This window comes from Clytia hemisphaerica, unplaced genomic scaffold (assembly GCF_902728285.1).
Source record: "Clytia hemisphaerica strain Z4C2 unplaced genomic scaffold, Clytia hemisphaerica genome assembly, whole genome shotgun sequence".
Lineage (NCBI taxonomy): Eukaryota > Metazoa > Cnidaria > Hydrozoa > Leptothecata > Clytiidae > Clytia > Clytia hemisphaerica.
Window position 1 is genome coordinate 767,281 of NW_027103562.1, and position 20,273 is coordinate 787,553.

The 20,273-nt window shown below is 33.9% G+C and overlaps 1 protein-coding gene and 1 long non-coding RNA gene across 3 annotated transcripts; one reads left to right on the plus strand and one right to left on the minus strand.

The window, feature by feature from the left end:
- Window positions 1-19,340, minus strand: LOC136800634 (uncharacterized). 2 transcript variants are annotated; one of them, XR_010845738.1, is made up of 4 exons: window positions 19,190-19,340; window positions 13,071-13,182; window positions 1,266-1,307; window positions 1-116 (listed from the first exon to the last, which is right to left on the minus strand). It is a non-coding gene; the product is annotated as an uncharacterized lncRNA (long non-coding RNA). The 2 variants fall into 2 exon arrangements; XR_010845739.1 differs by lacking the exon at window positions 1,266-1,307.
- On the plus strand, window positions 11,604-18,507 carry LOC136800629 (sodium/potassium/calcium exchanger 2-like). The gene is given in 9 exon segments (XM_067057276.1): window positions 11,604-12,543; window positions 12,545-12,787; window positions 13,095-13,188; window positions 13,764-13,975; window positions 16,238-16,588; window positions 16,781-16,936; window positions 17,139-17,258; window positions 17,627-17,763; window positions 18,109-18,507. Coding segments are annotated over 9 exon segments (2,220 nt in total). The 5' UTR covers window positions 11,604-11,883; the 3' UTR covers window positions 18,356-18,507.
- Window positions 19,341-20,273: the final 933 nt, after the last annotated feature.

The following is a 20,273-nucleotide window of genomic DNA, read 5'->3' on the forward strand; positions in this document are numbered from 1 at the left end:
CCAGCTTAGAATTCCAATGGAAGGAGTTTGTCAATCATTTTGTGATGGAAATTCGTTAAAATTGCAACGACAGGGTTATGGAGTGATGAATCGGCGATTTGCGATGATAGAAAAGCCTAAAGGGAAGGAGGTTAAATATTTGTATGGTTTCCTATTGTTTGATAATGATGTAAGTTGACAAGATAGCTGAATAACTTAGTTTAGAGTTGACCTCAACAATTCGATTTTTAAAGGGATGACGATTTCAAGAGAAAGAATTCGAAATAAGAAGAATATTTCATACGAAGTACACTTTTCTCGAGATGCATAAATTTATTGTTGTCCTCGTTTTCAAACAGATTTCATTGCTATGAAATTATACATTTAAACCAATTTAAATTCCCAAAAGGCAAACATTAACTCTAAAACAAAAGTACTTGAAATTCAAAATGTCTCATGATGTGAAAACAACACAATTATCATTGTGAATATGTAATTTTATAGCAATGAAATCTGTTTGAAAACGAGGACAACAATAAATTCATGCATCTCGAGAAGAGTGTATTAGATTAGCTGAAGATATTAATATTTATGTTGAATCGCAGAAAGATTCCAATTATAAAGGTATGAATAAGAAGGACTGTATATTCATTATTTTCAGAAATCTACTTTTCGGCAAGTGTACGGTACCTCATTGGCAACGAAATTAGACCAATTACTGGAGGGGTAACTACATGGTAAAAACCTTATATTGCAGTTTCACACCCTTTAAAGGATATCCCTAGTGCACCGTTACTATTTCCGGTAAAAACATTTTTTACCGAAAAGGAGCTGATCAATGATAATTTAGGTGAGATGAAAGCGATCAAACAAGGAAAGAAAAATCAGACGCAGCAGTCATTGCTGAGTTATCAGGAAATCGTTCGGTGTGATTAAGGTGAATATTTGAAATAGTTTTCATTTTAAGCTGTAAAGAGATTTCTCTTTTGCACGATAATATGAAAAAGAAGGGCTGGAGCTTAAAGAGGTTTAAATCACAACGGGTATTTTACGTCTTAAAGGCAAGTTGTAATTAAAACAGATTTAGACTCAGTTGAGTTTAATCCTGTGCAATAGATACAAAAAGCTTAAATTCCAAATTATTTTTAGCTTCATTGCAAAGGGACTTTGATATTGATTGCAACTTATCAATATTTTCAGGTTTAAAAGTATCTTGTTTCTTGGTTCTTACAAAAGTTTGGAGACCAGGCTTAAATGTAGAAATATAACATATAATCACTGCTTACACATAATATCAGCTAGACGATTCCATTGTGAAGACCAAGTCACTAAAAAGGGTAACATTTTGAAGACGGGGATGATTGTAAAACATTCATAGATGGGAGCAATCGGAATGAATTGTGGATAGGTGTTGACGTTTGTCCCGAACTCTGTCGCTGCTTTTTCACCTAAACCTCCAATTACGGCTTTAAGCTTCTGATCTTATTTTTAGGGCTAAATTGAGGTATTTTGGGTTTTGTACTCCATTTTAGTACGTTGATCCTTAACTTAGTAACTTAACTTTCCAGGCTGAGAATTGTTCTATAAAAAGTGTAGTTTGTCCGTTTACCGACTAATTCGTTGGGGCTGCTTTTATTGAGTTAAAAAGTTCAAAAGTCGAATACCGGTATCCAAGCCTTTTTACATAACACCATTCTCTTGCAGTGACACAGGAGTTTTCACAATATTCTTAGTTTGTTTAGTATATATTTAGCGTACAATATATTCTGACCCCTAATCTCAAAACATACCGTTCCATAATGCACACCACCTGTGCTCTAAAGGGATGTGGCGAATGTGCTGGTCTGACCTATAGTTTACGGCCAAACCATTGCAAAAACGCATTGTCTCTTACCAAAAACGAAAGCGAAAGCGACTGGGCTCTAATGTTTCTGTTTATGATTGAAGCCAGTTTTGTGCGGTTGTTTTGCACATTTTGTTAGTAGTCACACGTTTTCTTTACAAGAACAAACTATATAAGAACATAAGGCTTCAATGGCCAAAATATTAATAGCATTCTAAGGCTTTGTGGACTCAAAACACACCCAATTAGGAAAATAAAAAAATAGTCACAAAAGGTGGAAATAAAAGCATGCTAAAAACATTTCTGGGTTTAAAATTCACAAAGTTAAGAAAGAAGGCGTCAAGAATTTTGGATGTTGTAGTTCTTAATAAAACGTGTGATATAATGAGCAAAATAAAACGAGGGAAATATTATACAGTATCCAACAATTTTGATGTAAGACGATAATAGTGATGAATATTATATAACGATTTATAAGAGATAATTTAATACCATGTCCATCGATTGAAATTTAATCTTAGTATTCAGTTATCAGAAAAAAGTAACACTTTTGGTTAATTATGGGTAACCTAGGTAACGTATTCTATCTAAGAACTCTCAAAAGGGCACAACAGTTAACTTGCTGTCGTATATTGCAATATCTGATAGTTGAATTTTCATTTGATTGATATATTGTATACTATTTTTTTTGTAATATGTCGTTGGGCGACGCTCGGATTTTTCACAACAGAATATAATTTAATTCACGATAGATTGACTCTGGACATTTTCATGTTAACACAATTTCCATTTGACATGAACGTATGGAAAAAGTAGTTTTACGATTTATTTGCATGGTTCTTGAAAAAGAATGACACGATAGTGGGATTGAACTTGACTGTGATGTATGGTGTGCGAAGGGGCTGTCATCTCACTGTTTGATGGATTGAATTTAAGGTGAAATGAAAGACACGCGATAAAGGAATTAAGTAGGAAGATCTTTAAGGAAGTTAGGCTTGCATGGAATATGTAGAATGCATTTGATTTGTAGCATTTGCAGTGAAAAGTTGAGTTTTTAACGAGAAGGCAAGAGAGAGAAATATTTCAACTTTATGATAATATACTCATGTCTGACAATCTAAGATTGGGTTGTAAGGTTGACGATCCGCCATATCGTATAGTTGGATTGAAGTCAGATAGAAATCGAGATTCAAAAACAGCAGTTGTTCAAAACAGGAAAGAAATACTGTAACATAAAATCCAAAGACAAAAATATTGTAGATAGATTATGTCTAATCTTTTCGAAAAATTAATCACGTGCGTCATTTTGATGATTTTAAAAACCCATCAAAAATGTTTAATACTTTAATCTTTTTATTACATACGTGATTGGTTTCAATCATTTATTTGCATTTCTTTATGACAATTTTCAAGTCTGTGACCCTTTTTTGTCGGACGTAAAACTATGATGGAAACTTTCTGCGCAATGCAAGATCTCACGAACATTTCAGCCGATTTGTGTGATAAGCTTTATTTCTATGACAAGCTCCTGGTGATCTTTGGTGCTCACGGTGAAAGCATAAAAGTTGGCTTCAGTTTGAATGACGGGGGAACGTTAACTAAGAAAGAAGTTGTAAATTCTTGGATTGATAGTCGACAACTTTCGAAAACTATAGGGATTACGTACGTGTGTTTTTACAGGCTACAGTCCATTAGCGATGTAGAAACTGAAGAAAAGGGGGAAATTGCAGTTTGGAAGAATCTTTCTTGATTCTTATCAGTTGCCACACCTATGGGAAACTGTTCTTGGTTAGAAGGTTACAAAAACAACAACAAAATCTCTCTAAAGGGTCGGATAAACGTACGTATCAATAAAAGGAAAATCGAAGTCGTCTCTCAAAGGGTAACATTTTTCACTGATTTTCTTTCTCTAAGGACTTTTTTTTTTAAAAACCAGAATCTTGCAACCGGTTGTTTTTTGGAGGTCAGGTCCGCGCATACCCGATACTGTCCTCCTATTCGAAGTGTAAAGTGTCAAAATTTATTTGTAAATTCATCATTAGGAATTTTTGAAAACGTGTAAGATGCGTACGGGTGTAATTTTGGTAATGTGTAATTCTCAATCTCATACCTGTTACTGCATTTTGGGTGAGGATGGTACATCTCTTATTTTAAGCTAGTACCTGGTACTGAATTTAGGTTTTTGGTGGGAAAATGGCTAAAGATTTCCCAAATTTTGGCAGAATATCAAAACGAAAATTTTCCCGATTTCCCATGCCCCCACCCAAATATTTTGCAAAGTAATTTCTTTTTGCCGTTTAGAGGGGTGAAATAAGGGTGAAAAGTCGAAATTTTTCTTCGTCGCCCAACCATGGTGGGCGACAGATTTTTTTGACCACCTCAATTCGATTTGCACGCCAGGGGCTATTTAATTCCCCCAAAAAAGAATTTCCCAAAAATTATCAAATTTCAATTAACAAAAATATATATTTTTTTAGCTTTCTGATTTCTAGCTTTAACAAAATCGCATTGCACAGAAAACTTTCCTGACTTTGAACTCTCCCACATTTTGGTGAGGTGAAAAAATAGGAGGATCCCAATTGCCTCAAAAGGGTTAGTAACAGGTACTTATAAGGGGTAATGGGGTAATGGCACCTAAGACAATCTTTCCTGAAAATCAGAGTTAGTACCCTGAGGATGTACCCGCCCCCCTGAATTTTGAATGGAGACATTGATGAAATACAGAAGAAAGCATATGGAAGGCTAAAAACTGATAAAAATCACTCAAAGATTTTTTGATACTTTAAGGTATTTTAGATTAATCTATCTTATATCATTTTCATAATATCACTTAATTGTAATTTTATGAGACGATTGGACTATAATATGTTTCATAGGAGATAAGGCAGTATAAAAACGAAAGCAAAATATTGAGAGAGCTTTTGTTTCTTGCTCTTTTTATGGAAAGGGGATGATGTTGAAGGAGACACGATGAAAAGAAATGGCTGCTCAATCTTCAAAGTCTAGATATGATTAATAACGTCTACAAGGGAAACAGAGTAAAAAAGAAGGCCGAAACGATGGGGAAAAGGAGGACATAAACAATATTGAGATATAAAAGGGAACAATTTCAATTTTTCCCTCCGAGGAAGAGTAGTATTGTAGTAGTATTAGATTTTATGAATGTTGAGTTGGAAAATGTATGATGTTTGACCTGACCTTTCACTTGAATTGATGATGGACGTTGTTGTGAGAGCTACAATGTTCTTCGTCTGCACAGACTTCTTAAAAGTAAACTAACTCTTTTAAATGATCAATTAGGTCCATAAGATCACAAAAACGAGTGGTGAGAAAGATTTTGACCATTTTTGCTGGTCCCTATGTGACGTCATCACTTTTGCCGGGGCTTAAAAATGAAAGTGAAAATTAGAAGCTCATATATGGCTCAAATGAAAGATATTCATCCAATGATTCCAAAAAATATCACAACATACCCTGAAAATCAATATTTGAGAGGCTATAAAGGAAAATAAACAGCTCAAAAAATGACGTCCTCGATGTTCTTCTGCATTGCAAGCGTGCGATTTTAAAAGCCAATTTTTTTCGCCGCATATACCGTCAGTTGGTAAACCCACTGCCCTCTCCCGGGTTTTAGGGCTAAATATTGGAATTTTCTATTTTTTTTATCTTTTCTCCGACCCTTGAGGCTTTTCAACCAACACTTCTCCAACAAAAATCTTGTTGAAAAGCCTCACTTAAAAGTGGAATACCCGGAAGAATGAAAATTTACAGACAAGATTTCTAGGAATTCTATTTCTATGATTAAGGAAAAGTATTTCAAACCCTTGTAAAGACTTGAATAATGGTATGAATGAATAACCCCAGATATTTTGAAAAAGATAGGGTGTGAAAACATTATAGTAGAAAAAGAGAAAATATTTCCAAATGAAAATATGAGTAGAAACATCGTTTTTACGGCTTACTCTGATATATTTGAAGATGAAAAAAATGAAAAAGAAAAACAAAATTAAAAAAGAAAATAATTAAAATAACTTTGGAAAAAATATAAGGAATAAGCAATAGGGATAAGCGAAGACATCTGGAAAAGAAGTTTTTTTAGTCGACCATACTTGTTAGTCATACACACCTATAATATTTTTCTTTTGGAGGGAAGAAATTTGGAAAATATTTATGAGCGAGAAGTGAGGTCTTGTCCAAACAGTCCTGGGAATGTGGTTGAGTGGTTGAAAAGGAGTGTTATCAGACAGCTCACAAGAAGGTTCGTTTTGCTAGGATTTTTTGGAAAAATATACACAGACATTATGTTTTTCTAAAAATAAAAAACAAGGAAAAACATATTTTGGAAGAATAGGGAAAAATAACACCTCTTTTTTTCTTTTGGAATTGGGATATAGAAAATGAAAACTGGGGGAACAGAATTGAAAAAGATACGACATATATAAAATGTTCAAATGTAATTTGTTGTATAACAAGGAGGTGTTATGTCTTCAGAGTTTCTTCTTTTTCTTCTTTCAATCCTGAAGGAATGCTTTACAAGTGGAGAATTAAGTCACAGAAAAAACACCAAAGTAATGGCCTAGCGTAAAAACGAGAGCGATATTTGGTTCAGGATGATTTTAGTGTTAGTGTCAATATTCTATATAATGAATGTTGATTGGTAAAGGATATTTGCTTTGCACTCATTGAAAAAATATGTCACAAATACCTACTACAATAAAGGGCAACATATAAAACTTAATGGAAACTATTGACATTTAAGATCAATAAAAATTTTTTCGAATCATAATTGATAACATGAATTTAAGTCTTGATTAATACACGCTTTTTTTTATAAGAATGGTGTAAATTCATTTCATTTCGTGGATATTCTTAACTTTTTAGGGAAAGTCATCCTAAAATATTCTTAAAGCATTCTTAGGTTAGGATCCTAATTCAGATTAGATTTAACATTTAGTACATACGTCTCAAGCATAAAATGACATTAAGCATATGACATTATATGTGGAAAAATATTGGCATAAGCATTACTTGAGCCGAAAAATATTTTTTTTCCTGAGCTTTTTTAACTTAAGGATTTTTCAGTTTTATTTAGTTAGAATTAGCATTGCTTTTGACCAATTTATAATTGAAAAGGATGAAAATGGCATTCTTAGCTTGAGTAGCAAAATTCCATGACGGTGATATTCTTAGCATATTCTTAATTTTCTGGCCATTGTATTCTTATAAAAAAAAACGTGTATTTCAATGTATGTGACATTAAAGGTTTTCTTTTTACATAAGTGTTCCCGTTTCATATCAGGCACATATTTTATGCCAGGACAGTGTCTGTCTATTGTTATATTATGCTGATATAAGCAAAAAATGATTGCTTTTTTTTCTCTTTCTTATCAATCTTGCTCCACATTCGTGCCAACCCAATGTGAAAAAGCTGGTAAATTAAAAATGACGAGTAAGCAAACGAAACGATTTCACTCTTATTTAAAAACAAAACCTTTAAGTCTTGCATTTCTTTGTACGTTTTTTTTATAAGAACAAACTATATAAAAACATAAGGCTTCGAATGCCAAAATATCATGAGGAAGTTAAGAACATTTTAAGGCTTAGCAGACTCTAAAACATCCGCTTTCTTAGGAAAATGGATAAATTTAATCACAAAATGGTGAAAATAAGAACATTTTAGGCTTAAAACTCGAAAAGAACATTCGAAGCGCTTTAAAAGTCTTTAAATCTTTCATTTGCACTTTGTACGTTTTTTTATAAGGAACCTATATAAAAACTTTGCTAATATCCTGAGACGGAATTTTTACAGAGATTTTCAGTCTTAAGTTCTTATAGATTCCTTAGGACATGGAAATTTTGAATTTTTGACCCTTGAAAATAAATTTAGGCTTTCAACTCGAAAAGAACATTCGAAGGCTTTAAAAATTTTGGATTTTCTTTAAAAATGTGTTGTTGTAAACAACTTGAAAATTTGTTAAAAAGTACAAATCTTTTTAGGTCGATTTTTAACGTTTTCGGGCACTTTCTGAAAGTAACTTTCTATTCAATTGAGCATAACTTTTGATCTAATGAAGCAAATTTAATAAATGACCAATCAAAATTTAAGTTTATCTTTCTTCTTTCCAATAAAATAGGTATGGTTCTTTTAAAGTTTTTAGATTTCGAGAAAATCAGTTTCAAAGAGCGAAACTTTTTTGTGGCACACCCGGTAATATAGTTTGTTCTTATAAAAAAACGTGTACTGCAATTACGAAAGTTTTTTATCAATTCAGATAATCTTGAGAAAATTTTGAAAGTCGCCTTCAAGTCATGATGCATGTCATTTGACGTTGTTCCCTCTTTCACGCAAATCAATCCTCGCTAAAAGTTTAAATCAACAGAATATTTGCAATTTCCACTTTTCCCTAAGTCAAATATTGATTTTAGCACTAGAAAAACGGGTCTCAATTTTAAGTGCTTTGTTATAAGTCTCCAATTCGAATGAAGAATTATTATGGCAAATGTTTTTCAAACATTTCATGGACCTTTGTTTTGGGTTAGAGATAGAGAGTTGAATTGCTGTGGCATTTGTTTCTGAGGGGAGAGATATCATACATTAAAAACTCGCATGTTTTTAGATAGGTGTGTTCACAGGATTACACAGATGTGAAAAAACATTTCTAAGTAGATTTGAAAAAAATTCAAAGAAGAATCAAAAAAATAACGTATAAGAAACAGAACTGAATCATTTCTTTGTGATTGGTTGTAAGACCTTATGAACAGAATTTTTTCGTGTTTTCTTACAGTAGTTTCAACATCAATGATAGAAAAATATAGTCTTGAAAAGAAAAAAGAAGAAGAAGAAGAAAATAGAAAAGCAAAGTAGAGGATAAGAAATAAGTAAGTAACACAAGCAAACTTTCGACAAAAAAAGTTGTACATATTCATTTTTCAATTTTTCTTCAGAATTGTGGTTTATGCGATTTCTATATTGAAGTAAAAAACAAGGGCTTATGGGTTTTGTTAAGATTTTTTCTCCCTTTTCAAAAATATAGTAATGTACAGTAAGGTCACGGTGGAAGGCTCAACTAGTACTTTTTGTTCAGATTTGATGACAGTGCCGCTGCTTTGATGGATGAGGGGTGTAGCCAGTGTCTCTTTATTGTTACATTGTTGCATGGTATTGTGACGTCACCTAGAAAGATACGTTTTAGGAGTGGCCAAAGCCCTAAACTAAAGGGTGTTTGAATTCAAAGTCAGTAAGGTGCTGTCTCAGATGTTATCGCAGACAGATCCTTGTTACGTTTTGTTTATGACATTATCAATGTCATTCATGTCTTAGTGACTCGGTGAGAATGTTTCAGCCAGTTTGGATCAGTGAAATTTGGAGTAGAATTTCTACGAAAGACAGGTAGTTTTGTAAACTGACACTAGTTTTTGTCATTGGACAGGCGGACTACTGGAGTTGTGATAAGAATACAAAAGATTACAAAATAATGAAGGTCAAAGATAATCACTTCACATGACGTTAAAGAAATGTCCGAGTAACGAGGCATTTATATTTAAATACTTAAAAAAGTAAATATCATTATTTTGATGCCGGTATAATAAGCTTAATTTTCAAAACCAATTACCATCTTGGACGATTAAGAGTAATCAATGTGTTCCTTTTTCACATAAGGGTACGTCTTCCAATCAAATTAGACATTTGAGCCTTGTAGATATTATAGGATGTACATACATTAGAGTGAGTTTTCTTGGTTTTTGGTTGTCGAGAAAGCCGGTGAGCACGATAAAAACTTTTTTAAGACATTGCTAAATGTCTTTGACCACTCGAGAGTTTTCCCATGCACACGATGTTGAGTATATGAGGCTTCGAGATCCGAAAGCAGCCGGCGAGGCGACCTTTTTTCCGATGTGTTCTGAGAGTATGTTTCAGCTATAAATTTTGATCTGTTCTGATAAGATCTTCGAAAATTAGTCAACTAGAAATAATGATGTGTTCTGCCGAGACAGGGGTATAATCAAGGTGATCAAACGTGTTCTTGTTGTCTAGGTAACCCTAGAAAGCTTCAGAACACATCTTTTAAGGAGACAGGGGTATAATCAAGAGAAAATTGTTACTTGTTGCCTAGTAACCCTAGAAAGTTCAGAACACATCTTTCGTGAAGAAAAAAAACAAATATCTTACAAGTATATCTTGGCAAAATGTATTTACTAAATTTTAGAACACATCCAACCATAAAGTAGTAATAAGTTAAGGGAGACAAATGACACATATTTCTAAAAAATATCTCCCCCGGTTGCTTGTGGAGATCAAAAGTTTAAGAACGCATATAAGCTTAGCAGAATCAGAAATACTACCGTATCACTTCGAATGAACGCCCCCTTATCTTAAACGCCCTCCTCGCTCAAATAAAAATCCCTCATAAAATCTAGAAATTTGAACGAGCGCCTAATACGGTATGTTGCTTCTTTCATAATGTCTTAGGAGATCAGACCAAAATACTCACAAATTGCTGACAATAAGAATTATTTAAGAACATTTTTAGGCTAATCAGGCCTTTTACTTCTTCGATACACTTGATGGTTCTTATTTTTTGGCACTTTGAGCCAGAAATTTCTCTAGTGCTTTTCTTATTTAGCGAAAAACAGCGGCCTTTCACCTCATTCGTTCTTTATTTTATTTTATACACGTTTTTTTATAAGAAAATCAAAAATTTTCGGATCTTCTAAACTGTTTTAGTTTTAAGCCTAAAAATGTTCTTAACATTAATTAATGATTAATGATTAATTAACATAACTTAATTTTTTAAACTGAATTCTTATGTTCTTATATGGTTTGTTCTTATAAAAACTGTGTATCGCACGCAGTAGACCAAAATTTAAAACTTTTCGATGAAAAGTTTGGGCTAGTTGGTCATGTTTAGGTAAGAATAAGAAAATATATTTTCACATTTTTAAGCCAAGGCTACAGGCATATAAAGTAATCATTCAAATGAACAAAGAGGTGCTAAATAACACCCTAAATAAGTACCAATGTCAAAAAACTCTTCCTGAGCATAATTCTTTGGAGATCTTTGGAGAACTTATTTGAAGAAGAACAACAGTAATGAAATAAAAGTTGAATTATGAGAATATCATTCATAACTAGGCAACTTTAAATCAAATGGTGGAGTCTTAGTATCTTTTGTCTAAGGATTAGGGGTGTCTACACGCTTCTTTTTTTTATAAGAATACACTTTATAAGAATGTCCATGATGAAAATGGCCAAAAAACTAAGAATATTCTAAGAATATCACTATCATGGAATTTTGCTACTCAAGCTAAGAATGCCATTTTAAGAGCATTTTCAATTATAAATTATCAATCATCCCCAAGTTAGGCTCACTCCTTTTACAAAAGTGCCATTTTATGCTTGAGACGTATGTGCTAAATGTTAAATCTAGTATGAATTAGGATTCTAACCTAAGAATGTGCTGTAAGAATATTTTAGGATGATTTTCCCAAAAAAGTTAAGAATACCCATGGTGGAATGGATTTACACCATTCTTATAAAAAAAGCGTTGGCTTCAGGGATAACAACTTATTCCTTGAAAAGAAATATTGTATTGCACTAAATTTTGTATGAAAACATTTAAAGTTTCAAATAAAAAACTTATTCTTGTATTTTTAGAATACTATATCATCTTAATATTTTACTTTTTTTCTATTTCTTGAAGGGAAGAACTGGAAACGAAAAAGGAAAGAATTATTCTTTGTTTTGAGAGAGAGAGAAGAACAAAGTATACGCCTGTGCTCCAGCGCGACTTTTTTTCGTTCTCTGTTAAGAAAAAGTAATATATTAAAAAGAAAAAAAAAACTATTTCCACCGCTCACTCAACAAGGCTTAAAAACTTTGTAAAAGAAAAGCCTTTACTTGAGACGAGAGGCGATCACCCATTTTTGCTTCGGCGTGGATTGAATTCAAGACGTATAACCGGGTTTTGAACGAACATACTACTAACATCACCAAACAAGAGAGGGAATTTATACTCGGTGAATAAATGAAATCATTCTTCTTGATACTGTTGTAAGGGAAAATGACTACGGATTTGAAACAATATTCAAAGACGTATCACCCGATGACGTCGTCTTCGTCGTCGTCGGGAAAACATCGGCGATATAAAAGACGTCAGACGCATATATTCATCAAATTAGTTTGCATAACTGTAACTTTGACAACTGTATTGGTTTTTTTGACGCTCTATAAATATTTAGATTCCAAGCAAAGCAAATGGAGAAGTAACCAACAGCTGGTCAGTAAATTACACGATGACTCGTACCAGTCACGCAAACTATTGAATGTAAATAATGAAACTACGACAACGAAAGCCCCAGTTATACCACAGGGTATCGGTGACTACCCAAAGGATCTATTTACTGTCGAACAAAAGAAGAACGGGTGGATTGCTCTACATGTAATCGGGGTTTTATACATGTTCTTAGCTTTGGCTATCATATGTGATGAATTTTTTGTGCCTGCTTTACACGTTATTTCTTCTATCTTGAAGATATCAGACGACGTAGCTGGTGCTACTTTCATGGCAGCAGGCGGTAGCGCCCCAGAACTTTTCACATCCATCATTGGGGTGTTTTTCTCCGATTCACAAGTTGGATTTGGTACTATAGTAGGGAGTGCTGTATTCAACGTACTTTTTGTGATCGGCATGTGCGCTATGTGCAGCAAAACCCTTCTTGAACTTAACATGGTGGCCACTGCTTAGAGACAGTATTTTCTACATCATAGCTTTGATTCTACTCATTATATTCTTCTCGGACAGTTCCATATCATGGCACGAATCATTGGGCTTGTTTCTAGTCTATATCGCTTACGTCATCTTCATGATCAAGAACAGTAGTATAGAGATGGCTGTCAAAGCTTATATTTCGAAGAAAACAAGGGCGTCAAGTGTGACACCCATCATCGATGAAAAGAACGAAAATGTAAGTGTTTTAAATATAGGAGCGCACTGTGAATGGAAAGGATGGAAATCACTTCGACTGGTATGATTTATTTTTGCGCTGGAATCGATATTTTGTTTTGTTTATAGTGTGAAACAATACAGTGTCCCACACAGCTCGAAGACTATCGACTTGTAGAGACTTATGTTAAAGGCGTTTGTTAGTTGAAGGATCCTAAAAATTATTGGAGTTATAAAGAATACAGTAAACTGCTTAACATCTTAGGTTCTACGTCTTTAACTCCAACGAAAATCACAAATAATACCTTTTTGTATTCTTTACTCATCAGGGTTTTCTTTCGTTACCATCGATGTTTTCGAAGAATTCGTTTCGCAATGGTGCCATACAGCTTGTCATTCATACGCTTGACCCCATCGCTGAAGGTGAGACGAAAAATTTTGTATGAACACTGTGCCTCTCAAATAAGAATACATGCTTTTTTATAAGAACAATTTTCTAAGAACAGGAGGCCAAAAAATGGAAAAAAACTAAGAACAGATTAGGTACAATCTGAGCCTCAGATTTCATAAATTACAGAGAAAATACTGTTTTTAACGAATTTTAACAGCTTTTAAACCCATCTTCAGTTTTTATGTAAAGAAACTAAGCGCATTAAGAACATCGCAAGAGCATTTAAGTTTGAAAATTTCAGAGAATTACAGAGAAAGTTACGAACAGCCCAGTCTGAGCTAAAATTTACTGGTTTTTATATTTTTAAAAGCGTGAAAATCATATAACTAATAATGTGGTCAGCAACTTCTCAGAACTAATTCTAAGCTTTAAATGAAGAAACGACTGGTTTTAGTAGAAAGTATCTGTTTCTAGAAGGATATTTGTTGCAAAAGAAAAATAGACCTAGTTTGCAAAAGCTGTACAGTACTCTGAGGTCATTGTTGAGATTTAAATCCCTAGTCCTCTTGAAGCTTATCTGAACTTTTCAATTCTATTTCTGACATAGCTGGCGTGGATGACAAGCTCCAAAAGATCAAAGATCATTATGACACAATTTCAACGGATCAACAGAAAGGTCTTTCTACCTCCTTATTGGACGAAAAAGAGTTGACGTCACCTAACCAATCAGAAACCACCATTCTTCATGATGATTACAATAGCCAAAGGGGACCATCAGAAACGAGTGTTGCACACTCCAGAATTTCGCATGGCAAAGAGGTAATTTTTCAACAAGTCTCATTGAATAAATATTGTTGTATGGGTTGTATACGTGAACAATTCCTTAGAGGAAGCATGAGAGATGAGGATACTTTTATACATCATACATTCGTTTCATCTAAAGCGGTTCTCATAAATTTTTCATTTTGAGTTCTGGGAAGGAGACTTTAAGATCGTTTAAGTACTGCACAAAATATTTGACAAAAACGGTAATTATTGTTGTGTCCTTGACCATTTACTATCTTAAAGTTGTTTAAGAGAGTATGTTGAGCTTTAAAGAGGAGTTTGATGGGCTTTTAAAGGGGCAATCCGTAGTCTACACAATAGACAGATCCAGGCTTTTAGGCCTTACTCTTGGTCTATAGGCACTGCTATAGGCGGCCACTAGTGACCCCCACCGGGAATTGCTTATTAATAGGTTTTGAACATAATAGACAACATTCACAAAAGATGTTTATCAATAGAGATTTTAAATAAAAGAATGTTTAAAACACAGCTGATTGGCTTAGGTTTCGAAACTCTCTATTGTTTCATTAAAACCTCAGTGCGCATGCGATTTATCTGGAGTATTTCAATATTCAAAACAAGAGGAGTGCTCATAGCCCGAAGAGTAGGAGTTTTACGCTCGAAACGAAGGAAGATATGACGTAGCCTAGGCAATCCGCCACTACATAACACGGTTTGTTATTGTTTTTCTAAAACTCGATTACTTTTAGGGTGCATAGAGGAATTTCCAATTGAGGCGGAGTGATCGAGATAAAAATATCACGTGACTTTTGACGGGAAAAAATCGAAACAAACTTATGAGAACTGATAGAAGGCACAAAAAATTATCTTTCTTTTTCAGAAAAAAGCTATCATTTTGTTTCAGCTGAAGGCTTCATATAAGATTTTTTTAATTACTCCTAGTTATCTCAAATTAATTAAATCTCCCTTGGCAGTAGAAATTCAATATGATTTGATTTATAGGTAAAAAAGAAATGGGTTGAAAAACAAAGAGCACAGGATTATTTTTAAAAGTATATATATAAAGATGTTATTTTTTTATTGAAACATACAAGTGTTTGAAATGTTACAAGAAAATCTATGAAAATTTTAGATTATAAATTTAGAATTTTTAGTCTAAAAAAGGTTCCTCAAAGCTTTGAAATAATAGCACCAAAAACAAAGGCTCCTGTCTTCTCTTTAAAATTATATGAAGTTAAGGAAAGAAAATACTTATAAAATGTCTTTGACAGGCTTTGACACGTTTTGACGAAACATGGAAACCTCGAAACAATGCTTTCTTGGACAACCATAAACACTATATCACATAAACACTACTGAAATTATATGAAATGAACACGAATTAATTGATAAAAATGAAATTGAATAACCTATCTACATTGGAGCACTAAAAGATAACACTACAGCAATCCAAACAAGAAACAATGTCGCCGTTAAAACATTAAAAAATATACTCCAAGCCAAGATGCAATATGTTTATCAGTTATACTTTCACAGTATCTCTAGTCAGGAAAACAACCAAAACAATCACACAAGTTTCAAAAGTTTAGAAAATCCACAAAGCCTCTGTCTGACCTCATGAATGTAAGAACCAAGCATTAAAGACTTTGTTTTGGGGTCACTCGGTAAACAAATCTCATATAACTTGTTCCAGAGGTATTGTCCACATAAGAGTTTGTATTCCAAAGCAAATATTTCTCGTACTGCCCACTTTTCTCATCAATTCTTCAACCTGAACCAGTTTCGCATCTCAATAGAATGTTAATACCATTTTGCCAATCATTTAATGTCCAATGTTATGGGGATGTAGCGTTTTCATCATGTCAAGCAAATGTCTCTAAAATCTTTAAGTTGGTTGGTTTGGTATGCGGAAGAGGTAATCCATGGATATCTTTGTAATCAATGATGAAAAACTCTTGAAATTACTGATGATTACAGTTGAAGTGTTAGCCTCACATTTCATGTAACTATTGGTCGCCAATTAGATGAAAATTGTATACTTTTTGTTCGTCAGAAAAGAGTTATAACTTTTAAAAAGCCAAGAATGAATTTTCGTCCATCTTGTATTTTGATCTGTATTATTCGTGTCTTGATTACTCAAAAACATGTGCGAAATATCAAGGTAAATCCGTGCGATTTTGTCTGAATAACTAAGACAAATCAAAACAAAAACAAACCGCGTTATGTAGTGGCGGATTGCCCCTTTAAGAGAGTATTCATCACGTGTCATTGATATAATCCGTGTTCCATTCGCAGGAGATTGAAATGATGGAGAGGAACAATCAGAATAACTCCACAGAGGCTATCAACGGCCATGCTACAAAACCAGTACCAAATAATGATGCTAAAAACCATCCCAACTCTACTCAAGATAGCCGACCCAACTCCGTCGCGTCATTGTTTAATGACAATGACGTCAATCAGAATAACGGCGATACTGTCAATCGTAATGGTGTCGGTATGATCGATGACGCATCCCGACGAAACTCGGTACGGTTCTCGTCACGACGACTATCGAGATGTTCGTCGAGAGCAAGTTGTCGAAGTCACCGAGGGTTAGCACCGGTCAAGAAAGAGTCACCCGTCGAAGATATTAAAGATCCAGAGGTATTGAATTTTCTTCAAATCAATATTGTATGATGCTACAGTAGAAGTGTTCTACTCCTAGGATGTCGAGTTTTAATTTTAAAAATTTGTAATCTAAACATATCCAAACTTTTCATCAAAAGGCCGGCGACTTTTTTATGTTTGAATAGTTTCCTATCCATTATTTGTATTTTCCATACTTTCAATCCGTAGGACGGTGAAGGTGAGGACACAGGTGATGAAGAGGAAGAAGAAGAAGGACCAGTGGATTTGAGTTGGCCTGATGAAATTTTCGAACGCATCTTCTACGTCATCAAAGCACCTTTACTCTTCGTCATGGTCTTGACTGTACCTGATGTTCGGCGACCGGTAATTTTCCCTAAAAATTCGTCTCCATTCCTTTTAACAAGGCCCAGAATCTACAAGGCTCGAAAGCGACATGCACACACCGCAAGATCCTATTTGTAAACCCAAAAATGACTGTTGTCTCTAGAATTTAGAAGGAATAACTTTTAATTTGCTTTACCCTTTTTTCCAACATATCATTATTTTCAATTTTTTCGTTTCCCAGAAATTTAAAAAGTTGTTTCCACTGACGTTTACGTTGAGCATCGTATGGATAGCCGTATTCTCCTACCTCATGTTATGGTGGGCTTCAGAAATCGGAAGAGCTGCCGGAATTGACGTTGAGGTATAAAGTACTTCATTTTTTGTTTCTTTAGATGTTAATTTCAACCGAATAAGAACTGAGAATAAAATAAGGGAATGAGAGGGTGCTGAAGCTTACATATTGACCAAAGTCATCTCAAATTGAAATACCTTCTTTGAGCTAAAGCTAAAGGCACCAGAAATGGGCCGGGGTTAAGTATACCGAGGAGGTATGCAATCTGTAATTATATTTGAACTCGTCAATGTAAGTACTATCTGAATAGTTATTGGAATTCGAGCTTGCTTGAAGCGACAATTTAAGTCTATTTCGTGCAACCTTTTTGGCGCAAGGGTTGATGCTGTCATTTAATATCATTGTGTATCGTCAATTTAAAGTTACATTCTTCCTAGATCATGGGATTGACCTTTATAGCGGCTGGGACGAGCATTCCAGATTTAATCACCAGTGTGGTGGTTGCACGCCAAGGACTTGGGGATATGGCAGTGTCCAGTTCTATTGGATCGAATATCTTTGATGTTACAGTTGGGTAAGTTGATATTTTGTTGGGCTGTTGACCAGGGGGTCTATCTTTCCGTTAACACATCTAAAACGGACTACTTTATACATACTTGTCAACTAACTGCTAGTGAACTAACCACTCTGAACTTGGACCCAATCCTCCTCAGTTTCATGTACGTAAATCGATGTTTATGACTACCATACCACAGCATAGAGCATTAGGTTTGGTCATTTCCTAAAATATTTGTCATCAATATATATTGTTCGACAGTTCAAAATACTTTCTTTAAGGATTACTCAAGGTATCTTTTGCGTCGTTAAAATTTGATTCAAATGAATTTTGATGTTAACCAAACAACTTTATTTTCTTAAGGTTACCGTTACCTTGGTTAGCATACAGTATGTCGAAAAGTTTCAAGGACGTCGTGGTAAAAAACTCCGGACTTTTTTGTTCCACCATCCTCTTGTTCTTAATGTTGGTAGCTGTAGTAATCACCATCGCACTCAGTAAATGGAGGATGACCAAAATGTTGGGTGGAATCATGTTTGGTTTATATGTCGTGTTCATTACACTGACTTTGTTGCTACAATTAGATGTCTTCGCATGCCCTTTCGGATGAGCTATGTAACAGTTAAAGGGGTGTGTTCTTTTGATTGGAGGAAATTTATTGAGAAAAGAACTTTTATGGCCATTCTCTTGGGAATTGACACCTAATTTGTCAAGTGATCCTCGACCTCTGAGCAGAGAGTGAATGTTATGAAAGATCTACAATTCAAATTGCAAATCAGTTGCAAAAGTCGAAACCCGAGGAGCTGGCAAATTTGAAACTCACTGCAAAAATGAAGAGGGGAGACTGGATGAAAATCAAAACTGATGTAGAAATCAAATTCGGGTGATTTTTATCAGAAAAGCAATTTAACGGGAATGCTTTTAGGCTGACTAAAAACAAATGATTTCTTTGCAGATAAAGTCGGAACTTATGGACTTATCTTCTCTTCGACGACAGTATTAGAGGACGATATAGAGGCGTGACGCACAAAAGGCATTAGAATTATCTTTTTATGGACATTTTAGAGATACCATACTGCGATAGTAATCAATATTTTGACCATTTTGAAAGTAAATATAACCTACCAAAGCTATTAGGATAGAGATGGGGAATATAGATAACGATGGATGGAGTCTAGGGTCGCAATTGATTGCATCTTAAGCCCTTTTAGGTTTCATTTTTCTAAATTTTATCTCTTGCACTTTTTCTTATTCTTTTAAAATCTTTTTTTTTTTTTTTCCTTAAGAATTCTCTCAAGTCAACTTATATGAGAGAGGTTATTTGCTTTTCTGGCAAAACCAATGCAGTCAAGATTATTGAATCGACAACAACAACCGTCAAACAGGCTTTGAACAAGTTTTTTATAGCTTTGGTATAAGATGAAATCTGTGAAAAAATACTTACAGACATGTAGCAATAATGAGCATTCCTTCTCCAACACAATCCATTTTCATAACTCGAATCAACTCCGCACACTTTACTTTGATCCAACTCGATTCACGTAAAATTTGGTCCAACTTGCTCGGGCCACCAAAAATTAATTCCCATTGTTATTTTTGTTTGTTATTATTAGTACCTCTGTAACGATACAAATCATGAAATATTTATCTAATTAAAAAACTATAACAAATATAGATCACTAATGAGTAATTAAGTGTAAATAGTAATTTTTACATTCGTTCTGTAAATAATTTTTTGTTTATTTTGTCCCTTCTTCTTTTCATTATTCTATTTATTTTTCACTAGCCGCTTAACTTAACTTAATTCCCATTATAAAGCATCATGATAATATTTAAGTTATAATATTTTTTTGTGCATTTGTTATGCATTTATTGGATGTAAAATGAAATGAAAATAATTTAAGACGCCAAGAAATGTGTAAATTCACGTATAACTCATTCAATTAACCCTCTGACTTATGATAGATACCGGCGGTGACCCAGAAAAAGGTATAGGAGTTTAGAGAGTAACTGTGTCAGAAATAATTTGAATTTTTGTCGAATTCTTTTTCCATTGTAAAGAGGAAAGGCAAACTTAAACTTTGGTGTATAAACTTTTAAATTTGGTTCTAGTTATAAGCTTTTGAAATCAAAATTCACTTTTGAAAAATGTAAAAAATCATCAAAAAACAGGGTATCAAATGATTGATTAATCTTCCAGGGAACCCGCCAAAGCTTTTACAAAAAAACAACCAGAGGGTATCAAATTGAATGAACCAATCAGCACCAGAACAACATTCTCAATGCTTAGATTAACGACTTAAAAGTCCTCAAAAAGTGTTAAAAGTAATTGTTGTTTTTAAAGATTGCCTTTCCTCTTTACAATGGAAAAAGAATTTGGTTAAAATTCAAATATTTCGGAGACAGTTACCCTCCAAACCCTTATACTTTTTTCTGGGTCACCCGCTACTTATCCAGATTGATGATTCTTTTGAGACAATGTTCTGACAGTGTAATCAAGAGCCGAGCCTTGAGATAAAAATAACGCT